The 15092-nt window shown below is 40.6% G+C and overlaps 3 protein-coding genes across 3 annotated transcripts; 2 read left to right on the top strand and 1 right to left on the bottom strand.

Moving 5' to 3' along the window:
- Positions 1-301: 301 nt before the first annotated feature.
- samd8 (sterile alpha motif domain containing 8) lies at positions 302-6268 on the bottom strand. Its single transcript, XM_074663327.1, has 6 exons — positions 6099-6268; positions 4692-5260; positions 3763-3858; positions 2888-3005; positions 2642-2792; positions 302-2036 (listed from the first exon to the last, which is right to left on the bottom strand). The coding sequence occupies exons 2-6, from the start codon at positions 5246-5248 to the stop codon at positions 1732-1734; spliced, it is 1227 nt and encodes a 408-aa protein (XP_074519428.1). The 5' UTR covers positions 5249-5260; positions 6099-6268; the 3' UTR covers positions 302-1731.
- A 4-nt stretch (positions 6269-6272) lies between these two features.
- Positions 6273-7851, top strand: LOC141785169 (dual specificity protein phosphatase 13A-like). The gene is made up of 3 exons (XM_074663328.1): positions 6273-6791; positions 6888-7105; positions 7229-7851. The coding sequence occupies exons 1-3, from the start codon at positions 6655-6657 to the stop codon at positions 7441-7443; spliced, it is 570 nt and encodes a 189-aa protein (XP_074519429.1). The 5' UTR covers positions 6273-6654; the 3' UTR covers positions 7444-7851.
- A 3416-nt stretch (positions 7852-11267) lies between these two features.
- On the top strand, positions 11268-12510 carry LOC141785170 (dual specificity protein phosphatase 13A-like). Its single transcript, XM_074663329.1, has 3 exons — positions 11268-11395; positions 11523-11740; positions 12178-12510. Exons 1-3 carry the CDS (start codon positions 11268-11270, stop codon positions 12387-12389), a joined length of 558 nt encoding a protein of 185 aa, XP_074519430.1. The 3' UTR covers positions 12390-12510.
- Positions 12511-15092: the final 2582 nt, after the last annotated feature.

Below are 15092 nucleotides of genomic sequence, written 5' to 3'. Positions count from 1 at the left end.
AAATAAAAACTATATTAACAATAACCATAAAAATATGCAGAAAAAACATACATAGTGAGAGCCAAGGAATGAAAAACATCCCCTCATGTAGCAGGGGAAAACACTGAATGAAATACTACATCCATTAGTTTGTATTTTTAACCTTTTGTAAAGTTTCAAGTACGCCATACCTGTGACCTCTGCATCCAAGATGTGTCATCAGCTAAAATAACCTGTAAAGAAGACTCTGTGTATTAGTCATTTATATCACCCATTCATTGTAGCTGTGCCATAAGTGAAAAGAAAACCAGAATGCCCGATCTTTAAATAATGTTTTTTTAATTTTTGAAATGACTGAACAAGTAGACCAACATGAATGAAGTGACATGGCTTTGCAGGTGTCTACAAACTCAACAGAATCCCTCCTAAATACAAGGATGTTTTGTAGACTGTCAACTGAGGAATCATGTTTTTTATCACATGCTGTAGTTATAGTAAATTACAACATCTCCTGACTACAGTGGCAGGTTTACACTCTATGAAATGTCGAGGCCTATCTGAAATCAACATTACATTTAGAAAGCACATCGTGTTCCAAACAAAAACATCGCAACTGTAAACATATTTCTTCATGTGCATGTTGCTATAACACTTTGTATGAAATATAAAAATACCTATCAACATTTACAAAATTAAATAAATTAATATAAACAAATACATACAAATTTAAGGGTACTTTTGAGAGCTATTTCTACAGAGTCTTGTTAAAGGATTATTGTCTTGACAAGCTCCACATGGGCTTTGTCTGGTCTAAAATGATGGGAGAAAAAAGCACTTTACATCTACAGTAAACATGAAAAAATTGGGACATTTTATACAACAGTTGGCAAATGGAATTATTTTTAAGACAGCTGGAAAAAAACCTTTGACTCCATCTTTTGGCTGTTATTTACAATTTCTAGAAGGTTTCTTTCTAGGTCAGGAAAGGAAAAGGCAAGCTAAGTGAACAATAGAAACAAAGCTCTGTACTTTACTGCATCCTTTACTTAAATTACCAAAATAAAAGCACAGACTTGAGGAATGGAAACAGACTTTCAAACGCTGGCATGGATTCATTTCCCGACATGATGAGCGATAATATGCTCTGCAGAAAAGAGGACATGTTGATCTTTACATATTGCTTTAACAGTGATCTATTGAGCTATGTTTGTATAAACTACACCGTGTGCTTTACATGATCAGGTCATTTGCACAGAAACCAAGAAGTATGAGAAACACTGCTGAGAACTTTTTGGTGTGGCCTCCTTTTATAACGTCTGATCCAACAATCAAAGTCAAATTACATTTTAGCAGCATGATTCAAACAAAGGCAAAGAAAATAACCGACACCACATGTCTCATCTTGAGTGGAAAATTCACATGTTGCAGAACAGATCCTTCAAAAGTCACAAAGAATCAAAAGCTATGGACAAACGTACTAATGGTGCTGATGTTTAACTGTTATCACCACACATGTGTGAGCCATAAAGAGCTTCACATTTCAATGACCCCACTGTAGAGAGACAAAATAAAAAAAAGTCTTGGAGTAAGTGAGTGAAATGACCGGACTGCAGGATGGTTCCTGAAAGCTGTCACAGGACCACAGGGTTGTCTTTGTAATTGTAAATTAACACACTGCTTCAGTTGGCAACTTGACAAAGCAGACGTAACAGCAGAGGCTACAAAATGTCTGACAGTACCTGCTGATTCTCTTCATCCAATCAGCCTCCTCATCACGGCGGGTCGGGAGAAGGGCCAGCAGTACTCGTTGGGAACAGGCCCGTTGACATTGCACTCGAAGAAGGAGAACATGGGGAACCAGATGCGAGCTCGTCGGCTCTGTTGGTAGGCCCGGGTGTTGGCTAGAGTGTGGTAGTAGAGAAAGAGTCTGGTGGTGATGTAGAAGGCTATGAACACGTCGATGGAGTAGTGCTCATGTGCAGCCAGGATGAAGAAGATGCCAAAGAGATTCAGGACCCAGGAGAGCGTGTGGATGAAGTTCCAGCTTCTTGGCGTGTCTGGACATGCAAGAAGAAAGAAGATATGAAAAAACAAATCAGGTTCAAGTTTTACCTAAAAAAAAAACCTTATTCAAAGTACTTCATTATTCCTGTTTCATTAAGATTGTAAAGGGCTGGTGTTTTATGCAGCTGTAATACCAGAAAAACCCACTAGATGGCATCAGAGGGACATTCTTACCAGACATTCATCTGTTTCTCCCTCTTGACTCAGTACTCTCAATACTCTTATGACAGATGTATAAGTAGTTAAGGGAATGAAAATCATCCCCTGATGCAAATGTGAAAAATATCTGTGATTTCATAACTGAGGGTATTGTGGTGCAGGTATTAGGGCATCTTGAATAAGAGTTTCTAAATCACCAGTGTGAGAAAAATAGGGTATTTTGGGCGGTAAATCATGCAAAGCTGCTACAGGGCAGAGGGATGACGTAAAGCAAAAAAATTCATTAAGAAAAAAAAAAAACACAATACTCCTCTTTAATGTTTGTAGCTTAATTGTAGTCTTATAAGTACAACATATATCCTGTTTACCTTAACTAAATATTTGCTGTGTTTAAAGATAAGTAAGAAAACAAACATTTATAATATTTAACAGCACTCACACTCTGTAACAAAGAAGTTGAGCATGGTGAGGACCACTGTGTGGCCGCTGAACATGTAGTCACCACACGTGTGCACTCCTGTCAGGGTCATCCCGAAGCCGCTCCAGATGGCCACAGCTCGCTGCAGTTTGGCCCACATGTCACCATACATCTGACAAGTGGAAGACAAGTTTGACTGTTAATACTGTGAGATGCAGAGATCTAATCAGGAAATGATAAAACGATAAGTCCTGTTGTTTCTGTTACCTTTCCTGAGCACTGCAGGTGCTGTCCTGGCACAGACAGGGAGGTGACGAACATGGTGATGCAGCGCAGCATGAACACTGTCCCCATCAGGCTGCACAGACGCCTCAAAAGGATGGACCTATGAGTCATTGGGAATGTTAAACCAAAGGTCTTCATAGTCCACCTGTAGACAGACTCCAGGTACAATGACATGTAACCAGGGCTTGACATTAACACCGGCCAACCGGCCAAATGCGGGTGGATTTCGGCAGTGGCTGGTAACACCGCAGCCCCCACTGGCTACTTTGGGGGGTTCAATTTTATCTCAAACATGGAGACAAGCAAAAAGATGACTCTGATGATGAAAGCTCTGAGGAAATTTAATTTACCTCTCCTCCATTGTCATTCTCATGAAAAAAGAAATGATTTTCTGATTACAATCGTTAATAAATATTTAAGCAGACAGTGTCTCTTGCTGAGTTTTTATCAGTTCAATTAATCCCCTTTACCATTTTATTATAAGCAATAACAAACTACTATTTTAATTACTATGTCTTAATAGACTGCATATTTTCATATGAAAGGAGAACAATGTTACACACAACTTTACCAGAGCTGAATGCCTGATTAAAGGACCTGTGGAGTTTAACATTGGTGTAGTCTTGTTTTGAGTGTGCATAGGGGTCATTTACATTTAAAGAGGTTGTAAATCTTTTTTAAGTAAACTTTAGCATGTTATCATCTGCTTTAATCATATTGAACAAAATTATCCAACAACAAATTGTGGCCAGTGAAAATACTGAGTGGCCAGTAACTCAGGGATACCATTGGCCACAGTGGCTGATGAGCAAAAAAGTTAATGTCAAGCCCTGCATGTAACACTATAAGAACTCCACCTGTGTTTATGGAGCAGTAGAACCAGCAACCAGATGTTGCAGAGGATCACTCCACATGCTTCAGCCATGGCAAAGGCCCACGGTATTCTAGGCACACTGTTGAAAAAGGGACAGATTAAAAATGCATCACAGATTCACAGCAACTTGTGACTCTATGAATGGGAACAGGAGAATAAAATCTACCAATAGCTTTCCACTCAGCAGGAATATAAACATCTACAAACTAGTGGGTATTTTCTTTACATGGTAAAAGCAGGAGAGACGCACCCACTTCTAACTCAAACACACTGTTTATGGTCCTTTTGAGTGAAGAATGTGAGGAAGCAGAGGTCATACATTCCTTAGAGGTACTGGTTTTTAACATGACACTGATGTTACGTCTTCAAAGCTCTGTTTCTTTAAGAACTGAAGTTGAGGAATCAGCTCAGAGCAGATTTTGTAGATAATGAACAATGCAGGATGTGTATGTCACAGCATGGCTCACAGGCTCCTCATGGATGAGCTGTGTTTGTATATGACATATGTTTGAGTCATAAACATTAGACCACTAAGCCCTTCAAAGGGTCCTGGTGAGATATTTCATCTGACATGTTTTAAACTAGTTCTTTATTCATTATGCAAACAAACCGGTGTCTTCCTGAAAAACTAATAAAATGTGAAACATGAAAGCTTTATCAGACCACAAAGTGGGTCACTAAAAAAACGCTCAGAGATCCTTTTGAACCTAAGCTAGCCCATCAGGAATATGTGAGGACAATAATAGAAAGATGCTACAAGGAAGTAGGGCAATTACAACGTCCACCATCTGGTGTTGTATTCTGATTTGAATATATGCTGTTCTTGAACTAAAAGCTCAATAAATGAACACTTTACTTTTCCCTGAATTTAGAAAAGTACACTTAAGGGTGTCCCAGCTGTCTCACACTCACCTGTCAAGGAAAATATCAGGCAGTGGAGGGTACGTGCGCATGTCAGGGACCCTCTCGTGCACAATGACCATGACGAAGGAGGTGAATCCAAACACAAACACAACATAAACAGAGCTGAGCACCGTCTTCCAGTACTCTGGATCCAGACGCCTCGTCTGCTGTTTGTACTTTCCGTTCGTGTACTGGTGGTATTCCTCTCCCACAGGAGCTGTGTCAGTGCTGTCGCAGTCTCTGCCCGGGTCTCCATTACACAGCCAGTCCAAACTGCCTCCTGAGCCAGTAGGAGAGTGCCCATCGTAGGGGAGTCCTAGTTCTTCCAACACATCAATGTTCTGTTTCTGGAGTTTGCGGATGGACACCATGAGGCGTTTGATGTCTCCCAGCACTTTGAGTTCTAGAGGAGGTGAGCGCAGGTCATACTCACTGAGCGCGAGTAGACTGGTGCCATCCAGTCGGTGCTTGTTGCACAGCAGGTCCACATAGTCACAGAAGCCTTCTTCCTTCAACCACTTGGCGACATGTTTAGGCGTCCAGCGGCGAACACTCAGATGTGTCATCTTGTCCTCTCTCTGATAGGAAGATAAAAGAATGACACAGTTTAGAAGAGACAGTCAAACCCTTTGAGTGTCTTTTGTCGGTTCCTCATAGATTGCATCATAAGAAGAAGTGAAGCCTCTTTCTTTCCACTGAATCAGCAATCCTAATTCCAAACGAGGCATGAAGTCCTGCTTCACACCAGGAAAACATCCTCAACTTGTGACAGTGTTGGAAGCAGTACTGAGCTCCACTGGTGAGCCGTGCATTCAAGACTAGAGCAAATATTTGAGGAAAGAGAAAGATCACTGAGACAAATTTGCACAATGTAAATCCCATCTTTCAAATGTGGGTAGAAGTGTAGATGCACTCCACAGTAAATACAGAGACATGGTTAAAAGATGTAAACAATGACCTCGAAGCTTATTCAAATCTCATTATTACTCTGCATCAAGAACTAAAAAGCACATTTACACCATGTGAATTTGTCTGTCAGTTTAGGGATCACATGGTTTGTTAACACTGTGAATTCTGTGGTTAACAGAGCGGCTAAAACTCACTGTAGAGGGCCGAGAACTTTGTCTACTGAAAGCTATCCACTTGAAAGCCAATGCACATCGAAGGCTATCTATAAGGGTGAGCCATGAGCTAATTATGCTAATTTATAACTCTATCCTGTAATATTAAACGCTCATTTAGTGACTGATGTTGTATGTAACTTCATGCATGCCTGAGGTTATAATGAAATCAAGCGGAACCCTCCTTTCTTCCACCATAACAACCCTCCCACAACAGGCTAATTCATCTCCAGCTAACATTAGCTGCCGAGCTACCTGCTAGCATTATCATTGTGCGCGCCTTACGCTCACTCACCTGGGCCAAGATGAAACGGGAGCCGACACAGGTGTATTTACCGAGCTAACCGGCTAAATGGCATCCCAGTAGAATCTGAAGAAGCCGCGTTAGCGTTTGCTGCAACAGCGCCGGCTTGTTGGAAATCATTTCTCCCTGGCTTCGCGCTGGTTAGCATACAATGTTGACAACACAGGGCGGTAATGTCTGGAAGAGCTGCGCGCGGAAAAATTCTCCTTCAAGAGGCTGAGGTTTCGAGGGCAACAGCGACATCTACCGGGGTAAGGTGGATTCTGTTGCGTGTACAATTCTGCAATTTTAAGATTGTTTGAGCAAAAAGCAAATATTCATTTGAAGCACAAAGCTAGAGAAATTAAAAACCATGTAGTGGTGTAAAATTAACTCCACGACATCAGTAAACGTAGCACTGACCTGTATAAAAAATGGGTCACTTGTAATTTTAGAGCAGAAACACCTGCTTGTGTCAGTATTAACATGGCTGTGGTGACAGGGTTTGAAAATTGAATGTGAAGGAGGAGGAAATCCAACAAATTTGGAAGTTTGAGAGTAGTTTTTAATGTCAATTAATATGAGCAATGCAGATGTTTTTCCTACCACTCCATCTGTAAAAGACTTAGTGAAGATTTTGTATGGGGGGAAAAGATTTGGAAACCATGTGGATGAAGTCTGGCCCAACTTATTTATTGGCGACATGTAAGTTTTCACCTTCTGATTTTAAAATATTCCACTTCTTTTTTTTTTTCATTTTAATGAGTGTCTAATCTCGTTAGATGTTTTTTTCCCCTACAGGTCTGTGGCTAATGACCGCTACAGTCTGTGGAAACTGGGAATTACTCATGTTGTGAACGCAGCTCATGGGAGGATGCACTGTCAGGGGAGTCATGACTTCTACGGCTCCACTGTGGATTATTATGGAGTGCCTGCTGATGACTCACCCTCCTTTGACCTCTCACGCTATTTCTCTCCCTCTGCTGAGTACATTCAGAATGCACTTGACACAGCTGGTGGTAAATACCCATCATCTTCTTTATTGTCATTCTGTTTGTCCACTCCTCACATCCAGGAGAAGAATCAGCTCAGAGTCAGCTCCAGCTTTAGACTCATTGTATCTTTCTCTTCTTCTCTGCCAGCTCGTGTTTTTGTGCACTGCGCAGTTGGAGTGAGCAGGTCAGCCTCCCTCGTCCTGGCCTACCTCATGATCCACCATCATTACACTCTGCTAGAGGCCATCAATAAGGTCAAAGAGCGCAGGTGGATTTTCCCAAACACAGGGTTCCTCAAACAGCTTCGTGCTTTGGACATTAAACTGCACATGAGTAATCCCCCACACCTCCAAAACAAATAGATTTTCTGTTTAATGGATTTAACCTACACTTTTCTTGATGGAGGAAGAGACCAGGATGTGCCAGAGGAGGGAGATACTGCTCTTTGAAATTTATCAGATTGATCCAAGAGTAATACAGCATCCCTTGTTTTTATCTTCACTCCTGTGGTTTGTTGACTGTGAATCATACCGCCTGTTCACAGGTTATTGACCCTTTTATTAACAGGAGATCAGTATAATGAACTCACCCTGGGGCCGAATCCATTTATGGACTTAATGTGAGAAACAGTGACTTGTTTAGCCTTATTTTTCAATACATAGAAGAGGAATTCATTATGCTGTGTGTTCACTTTTACCAAGTAAACCCACTACTAACACTGTAATTAAAAAAAGAAAATGTTAATTCTTTTTAAATCACCTGTATTTCACTGCGCAAAATTTATTATCTGTCATTTTATTTGTTGACTGCCAACCAGTTACCTGACTTTAGTGCAAGTTTTCCAGGTTATCACTCAAAACAGTTTATTTAGAACCATAATAAGCAAGCAGAATAATAAACTACCTTCTTTTCTTTTTCTTTTACTTTATTTTTTTTCTCACAATGTGATAAAATTGCATCAGTACTAAACTTTATGATTTTTTTAAGACTGTGACACTGAGACTGGCATCTCGAGTATTAAAGTGAATTCAGAGAGTATTCACTGTAACACATTTTATGTTACAGCCATGACAAAAATGACAAAATGGAATAAATTTGTTTTTGTTTTCTTTTTGAAATTTTTGAAAATTTGTTAAAATAAAAGCTAAGACATCACATGTACATCAGCATTCCCAGCCTTTGCTCATCTTTCTTGATGCACCTTTAGCTGCAGATTCAGCCTCAAGTCTTTTTGAATATGATGCCACAAGCTTGGCTCACCCCTCTTTGGGCATTCCTCTGTGCAGGACCTTTTACAGAAGCCGCTCCTTTGATATCCTGGCTGTGGTCTTAGGGTTGTTGTCCTGCTGAGAGATGAACCGTTGCCCCAGTCTGAGGTCTAAAGGTCTCTGGAGCAGGTTTTCCACCAGGATGTCTCTGTACTTTGCTGAATTCATCTTTCCTTCAATCCTGACTGGTCTCCCAGTTCCTGCTGCTGAAAAACATCCCCACAGCATGATGCTGACACCACCATGCTTCACTGTAGGGATGGTATGGTCTAGGTGATGAGGGGGTGCCTAGTTTCCTCCAAACATGACTCCTGGCATTCACACCAAAGAGTTCAATCTTTGTCCAATCAGAGCAGAGTTTTCTTTCTCATGGTCTGAGAGTCCTTTGGCGGCCTTTAGGCAGACTCCAAGTGGGCTGCCATGAGCCTTCAACTAAGGGGCTGGCTTCTATCTGGACACTCTACCATTCAGGCCTGATGATGTGCTGCAGAGATGGTTGTCCTTCTAGTAGGTTCTCCTCTCTCCACAGAGGAACCCTGGAGCTCTGACAGAGAGACCATCAGGTTCTTGGTCTCCTCCCTGACTAAGGCCCTCCTCCTCTAATTGCTCAGTTGAAATGGGGATCCAGCTCTAGGAAGAGTCCTGATGGGTCTGGACTTCTTCATTTATGGATGGTGGAGGACACTGGCCTCATTGGGACCTTCAAAGCAGCAGAAATGTTTCTGGATCCTTCCTCGGATTTGTTCCTGGAGATAATCCCGTCTCGGAGGTCTGCAGACAGTTTCATTGACTTCATGCTTGGTTTTTGCTCTCATGGTCTGTGCTCACATAGCGCTTTCTGGTCCTTTTGACCAGTGTTTCTCAATTTTTTTCAGACCAAGGACCACTTCTTCCCCCAGAAAACTCTTGCAGACCACCACGAGCTTAATAGCCCCAGAACAACACCCCAGAGAACAAACTCAAATCATACATGTTACAACTAGCTGGGGCTGTAGCTAACTATTTTGAAAATGGATTATACGCCAATTATTATTTTTGATTAAAATTATACATTTTCTTTCTTTCTTTTCTTAATTCCCTTCATTCGGAACAAGTTTTTTTTTTCCAAAATGACAGAGACTTGATTAAAAAAGTGAACTCATTTCCTCATAGTTTGGTGTTTTGTTTGTAGTTATCTTTGAGAATGAGGGAGAAAATGGAACTTAAAAATCTGAGTATAACTACAATACTGATACATTATTCCAAATTACTTAAAATTTCTAGTAGTTGAATACTTAAGTACTTAGCTTAAATTAAATTACTCAATGCTTTTTTTAACCAATTTTTGTAGATTTTATCAATTTGCATAGTAGCCAAACAACTCGCACCAACACCCCCTCTTTTTTCGTGAATGTTCCATTAAAAAAACACAATTTCCTCACGGTCTTTGCGGACCACTAGGGGGCACTGGCGGACCACTAGTGGTCCGCAGACCACAATTTGAGAAACACTGCTTTTGACCACTCAAAGCACTTTACAATGCTAGTTGCTTTCACCAGTCCGCACCATATTCACACACTGACAATAGAAACTGCAATAGAAGGAACCATCTGTTCTAGTTAACCCAATCATACCCACTCACTACTGACCAACAGGGGGAGTCATTTAGGGTTCAGTGTCTTGTGACTGTGCTGTCACCTGTGGGGCCTTGTATAAACAGGTGTATTCCTTTCCAAGTCAGGTCCAGTTGACTGAATCTACCACAGGTGGACTCACATTAAGCTGCAGGAACATCTCAAGGATGAAACAGGATGAACCTGAGATTTGTTTGGAGCTTTGCGGCAAAGGTTGTGAATACTTATGAAGATGTGATGTCTTAGTTTTTTGTTTTTAATACATTTAAAAAGAATAATGACAGAAAAACTTTTTCATGTTGTCATTTTGGGGTGCTGTATGCAGACTTTCGAGGAAAACAGATGAATTTATTCCATGGTTGTAACATAACAGCAGGAAAAAGTGGAGCGCTGTGGATGCTCTCTGGATGAACTACATGTCAGCTGAGCCTCTTCCCCTATAGGATTTCACAGGACAACATTTCTCCTCAAGAACCACATGATCACCAGCAGATATGGATCTTATTTTTAAAACATCATCCTTATATCAGGTGAGATTTGTCCTGTAGGTTTATTTATGAGCAGAAGCATCACTTTAAATAATCGATCAATAACTGTCTCCAGGTCAAAATGACCCGCAGACCTTTATCGACTGGCTCTGTGTACAACATCAGTGTCAACTTTTTGCAACACATCATTGCCTACACATTTCTACTCCGATTGCTCACCCTGAGAGAAGACAAAATGATTACATTCACAGGCTGACAGGAGAGGTTAATTATGTTTTTCTTTGATTCGACAGCTGAAGTCCACCTGTAACATATTCAAAGGGTGAAAAAATAGGCATTTAAAGCACTTTAAAGGCTGTTTGAAACCTGTGTAGCTTAATTTTCCTCCACTTTCATCTGCCACAGGATATTCATGTCAAAGCAGTAAACTAGCTGCATGCTGTTACTCTGTATCAGCTGAATAAATGTTGTGGACTCTCTGTCATCAAGCATAAGCATTGCACTTAAACATTTTGTCCGTAATTACTTCCAATTATCACTGCTTTTATGCGATGATTCATCTCTGTTTGAGGCTTATTAAATTAGCGTCCCACAGCGGTGTGAAAAGCAGAGCCTGAGCTGCTCTGTTTGTTGTTCTGCCCTCTGCACGAGTAAGACTACACGCTAGGTTAAGCACTAAATTGGGTAACCGTCCAGTGACAGCAGATAAACACCTGCTCACACAGATCATCTCGAGCCGGAGTTGACGGGAACTGCTCTAATGCAACAAACATTTGGAGCAGATATCGATCCAAGAAAGGGGGTATTTGGGCTCAAAATGTCAGCCAGGAAAGGGAAGAGGAAAGAATATCTGACTGTGAAGGATCTGCAGAAGTTTTTGGACTCATGCAAGCTACAGCTGAATGAAATAGATGAGGTGTGGCCTAAAATATACATCGGGAATGTGTAAGTATGCATTTAGTTTTGCAGAATGTGCTAAAAATGGAAAATATTGTCATTTTTTTATAAATAAATCCTGTGAGATGCTGTGTGATTCTAATATTGAATGCTGTTTTTGTCTCTGTTTTGCTAGCACAGTGGCCCAGAACAAGGCTACCCTGCTGAAACTGGGCATTACTCATGTTTTAAATGCTGCACACACCAAGAGAGGCAGCATCGGGAACCAGAGTTTTTACGGCAGCAGCATTGTGTACTGTGGCATTCCTGCAGACGACTCTACTTACTTTGACCTGGATGTTTACTTCCAGCCTGCAGCTGATTTCATTCATAATGCTCTCAAGTCACCTGGTGGTAAGACTCCGAGGCTTCTTCTGCACCTATCTACTTTTATTTAACTTCATTAATCCTTAACTAACCCGTCCACTTCATGCAGCCCTTTTTATGTCACCACAGCTTGTAATGTGAGAGTATTTCCAGCCAGCAGGAATAATAAGGGTCTTACCTTTCAGAGTTTAAGTCTATAATGTGACCATGGCTTCTTTCAGGGAAGTTATCAAGCAGAGGACATGTTGGGATTAAAGAGACAGTCAGCCCCAGTCTGCAAAGGGACTTTAAATGAACAAAGGCAATGAATTGTGGGAACTATTTTTAGCACACAGCAGGAAAAAAAGAAAGGCCACAGCGTGAGACGGGCAGCCATGTATGATATTAATAAGACTGAAGCCCCTTGCTAATCCTTCCTTCACATTCCCTCTCTTTCTTCTCTCTCATCCTTGTCTGTTCTTCAGGGAAGGTTCTGGTGCACTGCATTATGGGAATGAGCCGGTCATCGACCTTGGTGTTAGCATACCTCATGATCTACCGCCACCTCACGCTCAAACAGGCTTTGCAGAAACTACTCCAGAGGAGAGCGATCTACCCCAACAGGAACTTCCTGGCTCTGCTGCTCGATCTGGACCTTCAGCTGACGAGGAAAAAGAAAACGTGTCAGATCCTTTAGCCAAAATAAGTTGATGGTTTTTGGTCACACGAAAGCAATAACGCTGAAAACAGTGAGGTCAGTCAATCATTCCAGACTTAGAAATATATAAACTAATTATAATATCATAATTTGACTCATAAAACAAATCAATTTCTGCCAGAATCAACTGTAACTTAGCAGAAACATCGTGCTAGCATTATGTTAGCATCATATTAGCATGTAAATTAAAGGGAAAGGGGCAGTGGCACACATAACCTCACTACACAACTTAAAAAACTGCACATAAAATAGCATAAATGATAACATCCTAACATAATACCATTTAGTACATCAAGATGTTAGCATAGCAGTAGTTAGCATACCTATATCACATCATGTTAGCATTCTACAGGGTAAACAAAATTAATGGAGTTTCACGCACAACTTTGCTGCATTAAATAAAAATACAAAGCACCACTTTTTTATTTGTGCATTACAAAGTGATAAGTTAACATAACATTTAGCATGTCAACTTGCAAGGAACATGTGTTCTCAGCAGGCCAAGACAAACTGATGTTAAAATGATATCATATAAGCAATTTTACATGTCAAAAGTTGGACCAGTATGCTAGGTTTGTATGGAACATGGCGTACTTTGGCTATTTTCAGCAGCTATAGCTTTAAGCACTCAAGAACTAGAACGCTAGGCTATACATTTTTTGCATTAGCAATCATTGCCCAAGCTGCAGAAATACTTCATACTCAATACTTATACTAATGTACTTATACAGTATTGCAAAACACTAAAGGTCCCATATCATGCTCCTTTTCTGCAGTTTAATATGGATCATTGATGTCTTCATGAAATGGTAGTAACATGTTTTGGTCCAAAAAGCCAATAAATCAAGCACAGCAGCATTGTTTCCAGGCTCTCATAGCCCCTCTGTTCAGAACGCTCTGATTTAGTGGGCGTGGCCTTCATATGTAAATGAGCCACCGCTGATGCCGCCCCACTCTTCAGCGTCACTGAGAGCGGCGCCACGAGCTCCAAGTGCACAATGTTAAGAAAACAGCGAAGCTCGTTTACCATAATATTACAGGCTAAAACAACAGGCTAACCGCAGCTAAAGTTAGCATCCTGAAGCTAACACAGAGACAGGGACACTGAGGAAAAGCTCTTACATCTGCTCCACAGCACACAGCATTTAAAATACTCACATTTCCAGGGTCAGAGGTTTGTTGGAGGATGGTTGGTAATGCGCCTGGATTCAGGACCAGTCTATTCACTAGCCCTCTGTTGTACTGTCCAAAGTTGGAAAAGCAGTTGGCTGTGAAGTGACAAGCACACACATGCACAGTTTTACTGAGTGTAGCTGGAACATTTCCTTGATAAATGAACTCCAGACACTTAGTCTTGTCTTCTTCCGAGATGGAAAGCTTCTGCATGGAACTATCAGAATCAGAATACCTTTATTGATCCCCGAGGGCACATGTCATTTCAGTTACATCCCTTTCAAGAGATATAAGAAAACAAACATGGGGCCGTTTACAGCCAAAAAAAAGCAGAGCTGCGGGGAGGGGAGTGGGTTCGGGGGTTTATGCTCCGGTGGACGAATCAGGTCAGACTTGCTCCTGATTGGTCAAAAAAGGGAATCGCTGACGTCGGCAAATCCCCAAAATCCAAACAGCTTGTTTTAGGCCGGGATTTTATATTCACAAGCACTGCTAAGTACAGGTTTTGTTATTAATTACCACATATTGTGGGCTGGGAGGAAAGCCAAAGACCCACAAATTTCACTAAAAGACTTAATAAAGTGATTTTTGCATAATATGGGACCTTTAATACACATACAAAACAAGCTCATAACTAACAGCCCTGGAGCCCATATGTTAATTGCTAACAACGTGTTTATGTGCAATTTTTGACGTGCACCTTTAACTTTAAGTTCTAGGACACATTAGCAACAGCAAAGCATTCAGCTAGCATTCATACATGCTAATGTACTGCACAGTTACTGTTAATACAAACTGTGTGTGAGGCTGACAACAAGTTTACACAAAGTGAGCTAGCCATAAAGCTAACATTTGTTAGGACAACTGACAACTGTTAAGGCTACAGCTGCGACTAACAGTTTAAAAACACCAGATTGAGACAAACAACAGTTGGCATCATGTCCTGTTTTTGGGAACATAACTCTGGTTACTCTCTACAGTTTTTTAACAATACATTTTTACTGCATCCAAATGTATTTTAAATCTCTTATTGCTTGAAAAAAAGCAGCTCCAGAACATTTTAGAAACAAATATTTATTGAGGTTAACAATACTGAATAATGAGTGTTTTGGATAATGAGCTCTCATAATTTTTTGTCCCTTTGAGTTCTGGTTTTTAGCCTCATTTCTTTTTTTCTTTTTTTGTCCTGTGCCTCACTGTGTTTAAAAGCAGAACGGACCAAAATATTTGACAAAACATGTTTAAACTGTGTTAAAAACATCTATGCATGATTGTTAAGAAAAAGAAAGGTCTTTCAGGCAACATTTCAGCTGAAAACAGAAATGAAGCTACAGAAAAGGTCATTTCATTAACAAATCAACGCACAGTGTGAAATGTCTTCCGTGTATGTGTAGATTATACAACTATGAAAAGGCACCATCTGCTGTTTTATTTTCAACAAAAGGGCTACTTCTGTTGTTATTTGAGAGGTATAAAATAATACTTCACTTTGTTAAATATCAAGTTTTT

Source organism: Halichoeres trimaculatus, unplaced genomic scaffold (assembly GCF_033239565.1).
Source record: "Halichoeres trimaculatus isolate MK-OKI-2021-1 unplaced genomic scaffold, fHalTri1.1 fHalTri1_scaffold_23, whole genome shotgun sequence".
NCBI classification, from domain to species: Eukaryota; Metazoa; Chordata; class Actinopteri; order Labriformes; family Labridae; genus Halichoeres; species Halichoeres trimaculatus.
This window is presented reverse-complemented; position numbering and strand designations above follow the sequence as displayed.